Genomic DNA, 15,109 nt, shown 5'->3' with positions numbered 1-15,109 from the left:
TTTAGCTTACAGAAAATAATAGTTAGCAGAATAATTCATAGAAAGCATATTGTGAAAAACCTAAAATTTTTATATTTTCATTCAACCAGAGCCTATTTAGAACCTAAAATACTGCCTACATATGTCAGTTTAAACTATACTTCTAAATGGTTTTGCTTCATTTCACCATATTAGAAGCTACTTCTTTAAAAAATTACAAAAAAGCCAGGTGTGGTGGCTCACACCTGTAATCTCAGCACTTTGGGAAGCCGAGGCAGGTGGATCATGAAGTCAGGAGATCAAGACCATCCTGGATAACATGGTAAAACCCCATCTCTACTAAAAATATAAAAATTAGCCTGCATGGTGGCATGCAACTGTAGTCCCAGGTACTTGGGAGGCTGAGGCAGGAGACTAACTTGAACCTGGGAGGCGGAGGTTTCAAAATTACAAAAAGACTCATAAAGATAAAGCTGAGATAACCTTTAGATTTAAGCAAAGGCAGATTCACCTAAGAAAAGATACAGTGAAAAATGCCTATTGCTAGCTAAACCCACTGAAATGCAAAAGTACACTCAAGATGTTTATAGTTCTATGAACACCTATGGAAGTCGTAAACATAGAACAGAAAAGCATATACTATAAGGAAAACTCTAGCTAATCACTTATTTAATACAACATTCGGAATTTTTTTTTTTTTAACTGCAGGGCACCATGGCTCAAACTTGTAATTCCAGCTACTTGGGAGGATAGACTGAAGCCAGGAGTTTGAGACCAGCCCGGGCAAAATTGCAAGACCCCATCTCTTAAAAAATATATATTTTAAGGAAAAATAAAACAATTTTAATAAATAATTTTTTAAAAAGAGGGAAAGAGTTCTTGAAATATTGTCATTACTCACAAAGTAAATCAACATTAAAACTGACCAGACATAATGGCTCAGGCATAGAATCCCAGCACTTCAGGAGGCCAAGGCAGGCAGATCTCTTGAGTTCGAGACCAGCCTGGGCAACATGGCGAAACCCCAACTCTACAAAAAAATACAAAAAAAAAAAAAATAGCCAAGTGTGATGGCATGTGCTTGTAGTCCCAGCTACTTGGGGGGCTGACATGGGATCACTGGGGCTCAGGAGGTTGAGGCTGCAGTGAGCCATGTTCACCTCACTGAACTACAGCCTAGGCTGGGTGACAAAGCAAGACCCTGACTCAAAAACAAAAACCAAAAAATAAAACAAAAGAAAACAAAAAAACATTAAAACTGATAAGAGTCCACACTGATAAGCGAATTTTTTATTCTTTTTGAGATGGAGTCTTGCTCTGTTGCCCAGGCTGGAGTGCAGTGGTAAGATCTCTGCTCACTGCAATCTCTACCCCCCAGGAGAGATTCTCCTGCCTCAGTCTCCCAAGTAGCTGGGATTACAGGCACACACCACCACACCCAGCTAATTTTGTACTTTTAGCAAGACAGGGTTTCACCTGAAAAGTAAATTTTTTTAAATGAAGAGTAGGCAAATCTCTGGTGCAAAATAACTCCAAATAACTTACACAGATAGGCTACACTCAAGGAGGTACAATGTAACTTCTCACACATTGTGAGCTAAGTATAATGACTTCCTTCCAAAGAGTACAGTATGGAGAGAAGCAGGGGCAGGGGAGGTTAACTTCACAGTGAAGAAACTGACAATACCTCAACCAGGTGATCAAAGTCAACATCAACAGTGATAAATCAATCATGCTGAATATATGTACCCTTGATATTATGGGATGGTAAGTCTCAACTGAGGGACATCTATAAAAATACCTGACTCTACAAAACTGTCAAGGTCATTAAACACAAAATCTGAGAAACTGTCACAACCAGGAAGATTCTAAGGAGACATCACTAATAAAAGCATTGTGGCATCCTGAATGGAGCCCTAGATGCAAAAAAAAGAACACTGGGTAAAAACTAAGGAAATCCGAGTAAAGTATGAACTTTAAATAACAATGTTATCAGTACTGGTTCACTAACTGTAACAAATGTACCAATCTAATGTTAGATATTAATAGGAGAAATTCTGGATGCTGAAAATTAGAAGTGGGAAAAAGGAATTCTCTATACTGTGTTCCTCATTTTTCCATAAATCTAAAACTCTTCTAAAATATAAAGCTTACTTTAAAAACTGACAATAATTGACTTGCTAGCAATGAAGGAGAAATGCTTTAAACAAACATTTAAAATGCAAAGACAGATGATAACTTCAGATAAACTAATAGACTTAAAAAGCAGACCAATGTAGATACAGTAAAGGTAGCATAGGAAACAGAAAAATATTGTACTATGGAAAGAAAAATTAAGAATCTTATTTTATTTTTAAGCAAAACTACCAACAACAATAAAAACAATTTCCCAGGCTTAAACAACATGGCTTTCCCAATTTTAAAGTAAACTCAAGGCCAGACACAGTGGCTCACACCTGTAATCCCAGCACTTTGTGAGGCCGACGTGGATGGATCACGAGGTCAGGAGATTGAGACCATCCTGGCTAAAATGGTGAAACCCTGTCTCTACTAAAAATGCAAAAACTTAGCTGGGTGTGGTAGCACACTCCTGTAGTCCCAGCTACTCAGGAGGCTGAGACAGGAGAATTGCTTGAACCCGGTGAGCCAAGATCACACCACTGCTCTCCAGCATGAACGACAGAGCGACACCCTGTCTCCAAAAAAAAACAAAAGCAAACTCAAAAAGCTTTTCTAGTTTTTCAAGGGTTTTCAGCTCAAAAGATGTTTAAGTGCTATTTTCTAAAGAATAATGAAATTATAGTTAATAGCAGAGCAAAGAAATATGACATTATGAAGTTGAAATTTAAAAAATTACTTCAAGAATCAAATTTTAGAGATGAACCTAGAATACTTTCATCATTACCTTCAGAGACCTGGGATTGGCATCAGCCTGTTACTACAAATATTTCGCCAAACTAACTTTATTCTTTAGAAACTGTTTAAGTCCAGTTTTTTGTTGTTGTAGTTTTCATTTGTTTGTTTTTTTGAGAAAAGGTCTTGCTGTGTCACCCAGGCTAGAGTGCAGTGGCGCAATCTCAGCTCAATGCAACCTCTACCTCCTGGGTTCAAGCAATTCTACTGCCTCAACCTCCAGAGTAGCTGCGACTACAGGGGCGCACCACCATGCCTGGCTAATTTTTTGTATTTTTAGTAGAGACGGGGTTTCACCACGTTGGTCAGACTGGTCTCGAACTCCTGGCCTCAAGTGATCCACCTGCCTCAGCCTCCCAAAGTGCTGGGATTACAGGTGTAAGCCACTGTGCCAGTAATGGGATTGCAGGCATGAGCCACGGTGCCCAGCCCAAGTATAGCTTTTTAAAGGAAACAAATGTTGGGGAGAAAAATATGCCAAAATAAAATAGAGGAAAAAAAGTCCAAAACAGGACTCTACCTCACACATTGAAGAACCACACAGATTACAGATTTGTTTTTAAAAAACAAAACTATGGCCGGGTGCAATGGCTCATGTCTGTAATCCCAGCACTCTGGGAGGCCAAGGCGAGTGGATCACGAGGTCAGGAGTTTGAGACCAGCCTGACCAACATGGTGAAACCCCGTCTCTACTAAAAATACAAATATTACCTGGGCATGGTGGCACACACCTGTAATCCCAGCTACTCAGGAGGCTGAGGAAGGAGAATTGCCTGAACTTGGGAGGCTGAGGTTGCAGAGAGCCAAGATTGTGCCACTGAACTCTAGCCTGGGCGATAGAGTGAGACTTCGTCTCAAAAAAATAAATAAATAATTAAAATAAACTATGTAAGCAAGTAGTTGAATAAATTTTAACAACCTGAGGATTAAACATAAACTTGCAACAATGCAGACTCTATAAAGAAGGTGAAAAGCAATAGCTACTGAGATGTTTTGTTTGGCTGTGTTTTTAAAACTCTGAGTTAGTTGCCCAAAAAACTATTAGCTCCCACCACTTCAGAGACATCACACAGCCACTCCAGCTTCTACTGAACTATGGGAAGACCTCAGAATTCTGGGCCCATTTTTCCATATGACAGCAATCCACTGATGCAGCTGTCCCTTTAGAAGAGGTGCCTGTACTCTACCCCACCAGAGTCCAAGTCTAGCCCCCAAATTCAGGCTAATTTCACTATTTATGTTACCTAGTTAGTTTCCATACACACTGGCTTTTGAACACCCCCATTCCATTAAGGAAAAGAGTATAAATTTGACTAAGGTATCTATAAAAGAAGGAAAAACAGTCAAAGCTTAGTTAACCAGCAAATACTAGGCAAATAAACCAGAGCAAAAGGACCAGCTGCAAGCACTGAATGTATTTAACTCCCAAACTAAGATATTTTAAATGTAGGGATTAAGTTTAAAAGAACAGAATATAAATGTCATATTATTTCTGTATTATCAAGTAAATAACAAAAAAAATGGAAGTGGAAAAGGGAGAAGACAGGTAGGTTAAGTTAAAGATAGGGAGGAATGAAGAAAGGCAAAGGGGAAAAAAAAGGGAGAAGAGTGTGTTATTTAAATAAAATAGAAGTTAAAGCTGACAATAAACAGCAGCAAATGTTATCTGCAAGACTGCTATGATGTGACTGTCTATTACAATCCACAGCAATCAGTCCACATTGACTGACTGAGACTGGGATCTGCACACCTTAAGATCACATTGTCACACCAGCTGCCTTCCATTAAAGCAAAAATCCTTCAAGTATTGCTGGGCACAGTGGCTCATGCCTATAATCCCAGCACTTTGGGAAGCCGAGTCAGGCAGATCACCTGAGGTCAGGAGTTTGAGATCAGCCTGGCCAACATGGTGAAACCCCATCCCGAGTAAAAATACAAAAAAATTAGCCAGACATAGTGGTATGTGCCTGTAATCCCAGCTACTTGGGAGGCTGAAGCAGGAGAATTGTTTGAATCCGAGAGGTAGAGGTTGCAGTGGGCCAAGAACACGCCATTGCACTCCAGCCTGGGCAGCTAAGTGAAACTCCATCTCAAAAAAAATAAAAAACAAACCAAAAAAAAACCTCCCAAGTATTACCATTTTATTTAGAAACTGAACGACTAGTGTTATAGTCCTTCTTTGATAGCTTGTAACGTTTAGACTCTCAGGTAAATGAACTACTATATAGTGTAAACAAGCTAGACAGTCTTCTGAAAATTAGTGTCAAAAACTCAAAAAACTACTCCAATATGCATATCTAAAATCAAAGATATTTATAAGAAACTAAAAATTGGGCCACAGCCTAAAATTACATCACAAAACAGGAAAATCAGTAGTGATCATAATGTTAATAACCACAGTAGATACGTTTTTTTAAAGATTAAGCAACATCATCAAGGCCAAGATAATGCATTACAATAAAATAAAGATAATAATGAAAACTGCAGCCATAAAAAAGACTGAGTTCATGTCCTCTGCAGGGACATGGATGAAGCTGGAACCCATCCTTCTCAGCAAATTAACACAGGAACAGAAAATCAAATACCACATGTCCTCACTCATAGTGGGAGTTGAACAATGAGAACACATGGACACAAGGAGAGGAACATCACTCACCAAGGCCTGTCAGGGGGTAGGAGGCAAGGGGAGGGAGAGCATTAGGACAAATACCTAATGCACGTGGGGCTTAAAACCTAGATGATGGGTTGACAGGTGCGGTAAACCACCATAGCACATGTGTACACATGTAATAATAAACCTGCAAATTCTGCACATGTATCCCAGAACTGAAAGTAAAATAAAATTTTTTTAAAAATCATGAAAATTTTAAATTAACTTCCCACTGGTACATCATATATATAAAATAGATGTTTGCAGCCAAAACATGAGAGAGAAGAGTATTCTTCTATTTACACACCTAAACATATTACTAAAGGACAAGGAAGATCCTCCAAAATTATAAAAACAAACACATAAACAAAAGCAATCAAATTAAGATGAGAAATAGGAGTGGGGGAGAATACCAGGTTTTAAGAATGAACAAAGAAAATATTGTGTGCTTACCATGCTTCATTTTTTTCTTACAGAAGATATTAGGATAAAGAAGACCTAGACATGGTTTTTAAATAAAAGGGAAGAATTATGGAAACAGAGAAGAGAAAAACACGCAAACTGAAAGGCACTGAAAGAAACAAAATCGAGGCTAGAAAGAAAGGAGGAAAAACAGAAAAGAAAAAGAAAAGAGAAGGAGAGAGGAAAAAGAGGAGAAACAGTAGGGAAGAAAGAGAGAAAAAAGACAACCAGAAAAAAAGTCACTTGTCTATTACCTTCTTGAAGACCAGGATGTATCACCTGCTTATGCCGCAAAGACTTCAAATCTTCTATCAACTCCTTTTCCAACTGGGAAATTCTTGCTCTGCAACCTACTCCCAAAACAAACAGTAATAAAATAAGCTACTGTACACTACAGACAAATGAGTGTTGCATGTTTCATTACTGGAGCCCAAACCACAAATACAACTCATTTTATACTATTTTATAATACCTGAGTCATTTGTGGTTGATGCCTGAAGACCAGAAGATTCTTCTGTTGTCCCATCAACTGCGTGAATGTCCAGAGCCTCCTATAAATGAAAAAAAAAATAGTTCATATTACTTCTGAAAAATAAATGTAAAACAGGATTTAAAAAGAAAAATTAAAGACCAGGAGGAAAAAAATCTCCATACTTACAGTGATACTAAAATTGGCAGAACACGAGTAATTTTTTTCATACTTTGTGGTATTTTCTAAGTGTTCCACATTAATATTACTTTAATAATAAGAAAGGGAAAAAAGGAAAGCAAAAAAATGTGAGTATGTCATACTAAGCTAACTGACCTCAAAGTGTATGCCAATTTGCATGTTCATTTCTCAGAGTCTATATACAGATAGCTTACTCAGCTAACAAGAAGGGAGGAAAAGAACAGGTAGAATGGATGAAACATCCAACATATGTATAGTTAATTAAGAAAGACTAGGCTTCCATAAAAATTTCAAAGAGAAATAATCTGGTTGAAGACTCAGAGTGCAATAAACAGACTGTCAATGTGTAAGACAGCAGAGTTAAGATGACTATTAATATTTGGTTTTCCAACGTTACTCTATTACTACTTTTGAAAACCGAGGCCAGGTGCAGTGGCTCGGGATGCCGAGGCAGGCAGATTCCTGGAGGCCAGAAGTTCAAAACCAGCCTGGCCAACATGGCGAAATCCCATCTCTACTAAAATTACAAAAATTAGCTGGGTGTGGTGGCACACGCCTGTAATCCCAGGTACATGGAAGGCTGAAACACAAGAACGGTTTGAACCAGGGAGATGGAGACTGCAGTGAGCTGAGATCACAACACTGGACTCCAGCCTGGGCAACAGAACAATAATCTGAAGAAAGAAAGAGCAACAGAACAATAATCTGAAAGAAAGGAAACGAAAGGAAAAAGGAAAGGAAAGGAATGAAAAAAGGAAGGAAGGGAGGGAGGGAGGGAGGGAAAGAAGGAAGGAAGGAAGGAAAGGGAGGGAAAGAAAGAAAAAGAAAGAAAGCAAAGAAAGGAAAACTAGGAGGTAAAATAAAAGGAATATCGCCAAAGAGTTAGTAAACGTTTTATGTATTTTTAGGCCTTTCAAAAATCCATAATGATGATTCCACTAAGACCTGAAGATTTTTAAAACACATCTATGCATAAATCATGAACTGAAAGCTAAGCAAGACTTAAATTTTTTAAGTCTATTCAAATGAAATATCTTAAGTGATGCCTGTTAACTAAACCAAACATTTTGGAAACACTTCCCTCTACACCTCACCCCTCTTACACCCTTACAAACAGCTGTAGTCACAAAACTAGATTATAAATCGAGTTAGTTATAAGCCAGTATACAATTGCAGTGTAACTAATTAGCCTTTGAAAGTATCCTGAAAATTACAATCTTACCTTTGATTCAAAGGAAACAAAGAGAACACCATCCACATCTTCCAGATCAGGCTTCACATCTGGAAAGGTACTCCCAGGGCCTACAGGGGTATTCTTTGTAGAAATTAAAGACTTTCCTGTGTTTTTAGGTGGTCTTCCTGCCTTACAGAGTTTCAATTTTCGCGGCCTTCCTCTTTTTCCAGGTATATTTGGAGAGGCATTCTGATTAGCATTCACTACCTTTGGGGCTGTTGCAATCTTAAGCATAGTTGTTCTCTTTCTGCCCAACTCCTCTCTTCCTGCAAGTGAGTCCCCAGCTGAACCCTTTGAACTGTCAAGTATTCTTTCTGTGCTAATGCTGTCAGATATATCAGGATATTTCCACTGAGGCTCTTTCAGTAAGGGATATTTTTGTACCACTCTTAGATCTGGTGAATGTTTTCTAAGACCATTTTCTGATTCCTTGCCTAAGCAAAAGGCAGTCTCATTGGAATTTTCAATGTATGTAGGTAAATATTCAAATTCTGCCAACATAGAAGATTTATCCTTTCGAGATGTGGAAAGCATGTTATCAGGCAGTTCAGAAATTTTCACTGTGCTTTTGGTAACGGCACAAGGCTCCAGATAGACTACTGGCATCTTTCCAGCATCTAATTTGAACATTTTAGCTTTAGCAACACCTGATGGGCTGCTTGGAAGCCATTTAGAAGATAGATGGTCAGCTTCTGGGTTATCAACTTTATTGTGCCTCTTTAGCTGTTTCTCTAGTATAGGATCATCATCACTGTTTGAGTATACATCCGTCTCTTCATCTGTCTCTTCCTGTTTCACAGTGACCCCTTCTGGGCACTCACCAAGTTCGTAGTCATAATCATCTAGAGGTTCTTCTTTAATAACAACATTGAAGCTTCCATTCTGGTCTAATGGTGAAGTTATATGGGAGTCATCTTCAAAATTATTGGCAATAAGACTGAAGAGAGAGGGGAGAAAGGGATTTAAAAAGTAAAAAACAATCCATAAACAAGACTCAGAGAGGAAAAAGAGATGTTAGGAGTCCAAGTAACACATCAGATTTCATCAGTCATTCCTCAAAAACACTAAAAAAAATTCCAAAAATCCACATGCCGATTAACAACCCTGTAAAGCAAACACACATCCATCATAACTAAGAACTGCAACAAACAGGAAAGGGCCTCCAAACTGCCAGCTGATTTTTTCCTATATGTTTGAGATTAAATTCACATAACATAAAACATAGTATCTCAGCCATTTTAGAGTATACAATTCACTGCTTTTTAGTATAGTCATGATGTTGCCGGATGATTTTTCAACTTTAAAATTGAAAACCTCACTTTCAATATAAAGAATTCACCATTAATCCTCAAAATAAAAGATAGGATAGTTGAAGGCAAATGCATATGACCCAGATATATTGGATATAATTCATCAAAAACAATATAAACATCTAGTTTCCCCCTCCTTCCAATCAGCCTTTGCAAGCCTAAAAACTATACCAATGTATCTTGAGAATATGGTAGAAATAAAAAATTAGGTTAGATTCCATCTAAGGCTGGGCACTGTGGCTCACGTCTATAATCCCAGCACTTTGGGAAGTCGAGGTGGGCGGATCACCTGAGATGAAGAGATGAAGACCATCCTGGCCAACATGGTGAAGCCCCATCTCTACTAAAAATACAAAAATTTATCTTCATAAAATATTGAACTGTATTTACGTTATCTGCCTTTTCAAAAGCATTTCAAAGGCTTCTGAAACTAAAGGAAAAAGTATAAATATCTGGGATGCTTTTCAAAGCCCAATATAATTTATCCTCAGCCATTTCAACCTCATCTTAAACAATAACCTACAGTATATTCCATAGGATCCAATCACACAGAAAATATTACCTTAGTGTCTCAGTCCAATAAAATACATTTTCAACACTAATCCATCATTAATGAAGCACTATCTTTTTCACTACTTGCTAACCCAATTAAAGTCACTATCTTTATAAAACTTTATAAAACTCAAATAGGCACTAGCAACTACTACATAAATGTGTAGTTACTTGTTCCTTGCAGTTTCTACTTAAGATCTTAACCTTACTTGAAAATCCTCTAATGGAAGCTGGAGGTGGTGGCTCAAGCCTATAATCCTAGCACTTTGGGAGGTGAGGTGAGCACACTGCCTGAACTTAGGAGTTTGAGACCACCCTGGGAAGCAACATGGTGAAACCCCATCTCTACTAAAATATAAAAAAAAATTGGCAGGGCATGGTGGCTCATGCCTATAATCCTAGCACTTTGGGAGGCTGAGGCAGCCAGATTACCTGAAGTCAGAAGTTCAAGACCAGCCTGGCCAACATGGTGAAACCCCGTATCTACTAAATATACAAAAACTTAACTCAGTGCAGTGGCACATGCCTGTAATCCCAGCTTCTCGGGAGGCTGAGGCAGGAGAATCACCTGAACCCGGGAGGCGGAGGTTGTGGTAAGCCAAGAGAGCGCCACTATACTCCAGCTTGGACAACAGGGCAAGACTTTGTCTCAAAAAAAAAAAAAAAAACATAGCCAGGCTTTGGTGGTACACATCTGTAGTCCCAGCTACTCCAGAGGCTGAGGCAAGAAAATTGCTTGAACCCAGGACGCAGAGGTTGCAGTGGGCCGAGATTGTGCCACTGCACTCCAGCCTGTGGGCCACAGAGAAAGACTTTGTCTAAAAATTAAAAAAAGGAAAAAAAAAAAAAAAAGAAAATCCTCCAATGGAAGATTTCCACTTCCTGTTAGATTGTGGAAGATCACAAAAGATCATCACTTTTGCCATAACAATGAGAAAACACTACATAAATTATTTTTCTAAAAAGCTACTGAAGACCTCTGGACATAAATAAGTCTAAATGAAGTGAATTCCAGAAAAGGACCAGGCTTCTCTAGGTGACCAGAGACAGCTACAGTTTATATAGCTATAGCCTGGAGATACAGTAAGGAGAGAAAAAAACAACTATAGGCAAAGGATCTTTACAGAAACACAGAGAAACCAACTTTTAATGCCTGAGCATGGGCAGAATCTAGAGGACCTCAAATAGAAAACTAGTCTTCAGTGCTGTCCAATTACCACCACTCCAGAGGACTTCTGTGGAATAAACAGCAGTGCTGCAGAAAGGCTAGCTTAGTGGGCACAGTGGCTCACGTGTGTAATCCCAGCACTTTGGAAGGCCAAGGCGGGGCAGAATCACTCGAGGTCAGGAGTTCAAGAGCATGGCCAACATGGAGAAACCTTATCTCTACTAAAAATACAAAAAAAATTAGCCAAGTGTTGTGGCACTCGTCTATAACCCCAGCTACTCAGAAGGCTGAGGTAAGAGAATTGCTTAAACCTGGCAGTCTCCAGTGAGAGCCAATATTGCACCATTGCACTCCAGCCTCGGCAAGAGAGCGAGACTCCATCTCAAAAAAAAAAGGAAGGAAGAAAGGAGGGAAGGAGGGACAGAGGGAAGGAGGGAAAGAGGGAAGGAGAGAAGGAGGGAAGGAGGGAAGGGGGAAGGGAGGAAAGGCTGGCCTGGAAACAAAAGAACATGTAGTCTACTAATGCTTAGGTCATAAAGTCCTGCCAAAGGTAAGAGACCCATCACTCCCCTGACACAACTGAAATTGTGAGCTGAAATTTACTAAAGTGGGAAGCCACTTGAAATCACCTAGACTGAAGGACAGAGAAACAAGAAAAAAAACCAGTGTCAGAGATCTCTGGGACAACACGAACTGATCTAACATACTACTAACTGACCTTCCAAAAAGGCAAGAGAAACAAAATGAAGAAATATTTGAAGAGAAAATGAACAAAAATCTTGCAAGAGCAAAAGATTTTAACCCACAGATCCAAGAAGCTCAGCAAGCAACCATGAGGACAAAGAGAAGAAAAACAAGAAAAGTCATACCGAGGCACATCAAGGATCAGGCTGCTGAAAATGAAAGATGAAGAGAAAAACCTTGAAAGCAGCAGAGGGAAAAACAGACATTACATTGGAGGAATAACAAGGAGAACAACAGACTGACAAGTGACTCACTGGAAACTTATCTAAGTCAGAAGACAATATACTTTACCCAACATGTAGTGTTGAAAGAAAAACTCCCAACCTAATGTTCTATACCTACCAAAAGAAGCCTTTAAAATTGTAGACATTTTCAGACAGCTGAGATCATTCAGATTGCACAAAAATATTAACTCCTCAGCTCACAAATAAGACAAAGATACCAGTTCTTGCCACTTCTACTTACTTGTACTAGAGATTCTATCAGGATAATTAGGCAAGAAAAAGAAATAAAAGGCACCCAGATTGCTGAGGAAAAAGCATAACTACCTCTATTCACAGGTAAAAATCTTGTATATGGAAAATACGAAATAATCCACTAAAAACCTATTAGAACTAATACATCAGTTTAGCAAGATTCCAGGATCCAACACACACACACACACACACACACACACACACTCTCTTACAAACTGTTTTTCTACAAACTAGCAATGAATGTCAAAAGTAAAAGTGAGAAAATAGTTCCATTTTACAATCACATCAACAAGAATAAAATATTTAGGAATAAATATAATAAAAGAAGTGTAAGTAAGACTTGTACATGGAAAACTATAAAACACTGTTGAAACAAATTAAAGACCAAAATAAATAGAAAAACATCCCATGCTTATAAACAAAAAAATATTTCATTTTGGTAAAACAGCAATAATCTCTAAAGTGATCTACAAATTCAATGCAATCTCTACCAAGGTGGGATTTTTTTTCAGAAAGTGACAAACTGACCCTAAAATTCACATGGAAATGCAAGGGACCACTAACATAACCAAAGCAATCTTGAAAAACAGAAACCAAGTTATCAGAGGACTCATACTCCCAGATTTCACCTTACTACAAAGCTACAGTAATTAAGACAGTGTGTCTATTTGTTTGGTTTGGAGACAAGGTCCCACTCTGTCACCCAGACTAAAGTCTAATAGCACAGTCATACCTCATTGCACCTTCAAATTCCTGGGCACAAGTGATCCTCCTACTACTTTAGCCTCTTGAGTAGCTGGGACTACAGACACACATCACCACACTCAGGTACTATTTTTATTTTTTGTAGAGACAGGGTGTCTTTAGTAGACAGGGTTTTACCATGTTGGCCAGGCTGGTCTCAAACTCCTGGACTCAAGCTATCCTCCTGCCTCAGCCTCCCAAAGTGCTGGGATTGTAAGCATGAGCCACTGTGCCCAGCCAACAGTGTGATACTGACATAAGACTAGATATACAGATCAATTAACAGAATTAAGACCTAGAAATAAATGTCCACATTTATATCAACTAATTCAACTGCCAAGGTACCAAGATAATTCCACAGGGGAAAGAATGGTCTTTTCAACACAAAAAAAAGCTGTGTTCCCGCAAAGACTTGTACACAAATGTTCACAGGAACATTATTCCTAACAGCCAAAAAATGAAAACCTTACCGTCCATCAACTAATGAAATAAAATGTGGCAACAACCACACAATAAAATATGATTTGACAATAAAAATAAAGTACAGATACATGCTACAACATGGATGAACCTTAGAAACATCAAGCAAGACTGTCTCAAATAAAAAAAGAAAAAGAAAAAAGTCCAACTATAAGCTTTTTAAAAGAGTCACAATGTAAATTCAAGGAAGAAGAATTAAAATACAAGGAGGAAAAAAGATAAACAATGCAAAAACAAATCAGAAGAAAACCAACATGGCTCAATAACATCAAACAGAGTAGATTTTAAAATAAGGAGTTTTAGGCCGGGCGCGGTGGCTAACACCTGTAATTTCAGCACTTCAGGAGGCTAGGCCAGGTGGATCACCTGAGGTCAGGAGTTCGAGACCAGCACAGGTAATACAGTGAAACTCCATCTCTACTAAAATACAAAAACTCAGCCAGACATGGCAGTGTATGCCTGTAATGCCAGCTACTTAGGAGGCTGAGGCAGGAGAATTGCATGAACCCGGGAGGCAGAGGTTGAAATGAGCCGAGATTGCACCATTGCACTTCAGCCTAGGTGACAGAGCAAGACTTCAACTCAAAAACTAAATTAATTAATTTAAAAAATAAATAAGAGGTTTTATCAGAAATAAAGAGGCACATAATAAAAATCTTTAAGAGCTTAATTCACCAATAAAACATTAACAACCATAAAAGTATATGTACCTAATTATATAGCTTCAAAATATTTGAAGCAAAAGTTTACAGTACTGAAAAGAGAAACAGACAAATCCACAACTATAGTGGGAGATTTTAACCCAACTTTCTCAGTAACTGACATTAAAAAAAAAAAAATCAAGAAATAGAAGAACTGAATAATACTACCAATCAAACTTACTTGATAAGCCTATAGAACATTATATCCAACAACTGTAAACTACACACATCTTTTTCAAGTATACACAAAGTATCAATCAAAAACAGATCACATATTAGACAATAAAGCAAACCCTTGATAATTTCCAAAGGTTTTAAGCCATATGTTTTTTGACAATGGAATAAAACTACAAATAGTAACAAACATCAACTCAACATACCAAATTTGTAGGAGGTACCTAAAGTAGTGCTCAAGAATTAAACGTACAGTTTAAAATATATATAAATGAAAAAGTCTAAAATCAATTATCTAAGACAGGAGTTGATAGTTTTTTTTTTCTGTAAAGGGCTAAACAATAAAAAATGTTAGGCTTTGCAGTCCATAAAGTCTCTGTTGCAACTAGTCAACACTGCCATGTTAGCACAAAAAATGCTACAGACAATACATAAACAAATGAGCATGACTGTCTTCCAAAAAATAGGACACTGAAATTTGAACTTTATTTTTCACATCACAAACAACTATTCTGTTTTTTTTCCCCAACCACTGAAAAGTACAAAAACAATTCTTAGCTTACAAGACAAGTAAAAACCAGTGGTAGGCACATATGGTCCATGGGTCTTAGTCCACCAACCCCTAATCTAAGGCAAACTAAACCAAAAACAAGTACAACAAAGGAGTTAATTATGAGAGAGAAATCAACAAAATAGAAAAAAATAAGCTGAAGTCATGATTTGAAACCTCCCAACAAGAAAACTCTGTGGCTTCACTGATAAATTCTATCAAATACATAATGAAAAAAAAAAGCAATCTTGCACAAACTCAGCAAATACAGAGAACAGAACACTTTGCATTGTGTTTTATGT

The 15,109-nt window shown here is 38.0% G+C and overlaps 1 protein-coding gene across 17 annotated transcripts in view; it reads right to left on the bottom strand.

Annotated features, from left to right (window-relative positions):
* Positions 1 to 15,109, bottom strand: part of MGA (MAX dimerization protein MGA) — a 166,395-nt gene that overhangs the window by 67,399 nt on the left and 83,887 nt on the right. For all 17 annotated transcript variants that reach the window (XM_064374873.1, XM_064374877.1, XM_064374880.1 and 14 more), the window contains 3 exons: positions 7,897 to 8,845; positions 6,477 to 6,555; positions 6,259 to 6,354 (listed from right to left, as the gene is read on the bottom strand). In XM_064374873.1, the coding sequence (XP_064230943.1) occupies positions 6,259 to 6,354; positions 6,477 to 6,555; positions 7,897 to 8,845 (1,124 nt within the window). The remainder of the gene's footprint in view (positions 1 to 6,258; positions 6,355 to 6,476; positions 6,556 to 7,896; positions 8,846 to 15,109) is intronic.

Source organism: Aotus nancymaae, unplaced genomic scaffold (assembly GCF_030222135.1).
Source record: "Aotus nancymaae isolate 86718 unplaced genomic scaffold, 86718_ANA_hifiasm-v0.15.2.pri h1tg000011l, whole genome shotgun sequence".
Lineage (NCBI taxonomy): Eukaryota > Metazoa > Chordata > Mammalia > Primates > Aotidae > Aotus > Aotus nancymaae.
This window is presented reverse-complemented; position numbering and strand designations above follow the sequence as displayed.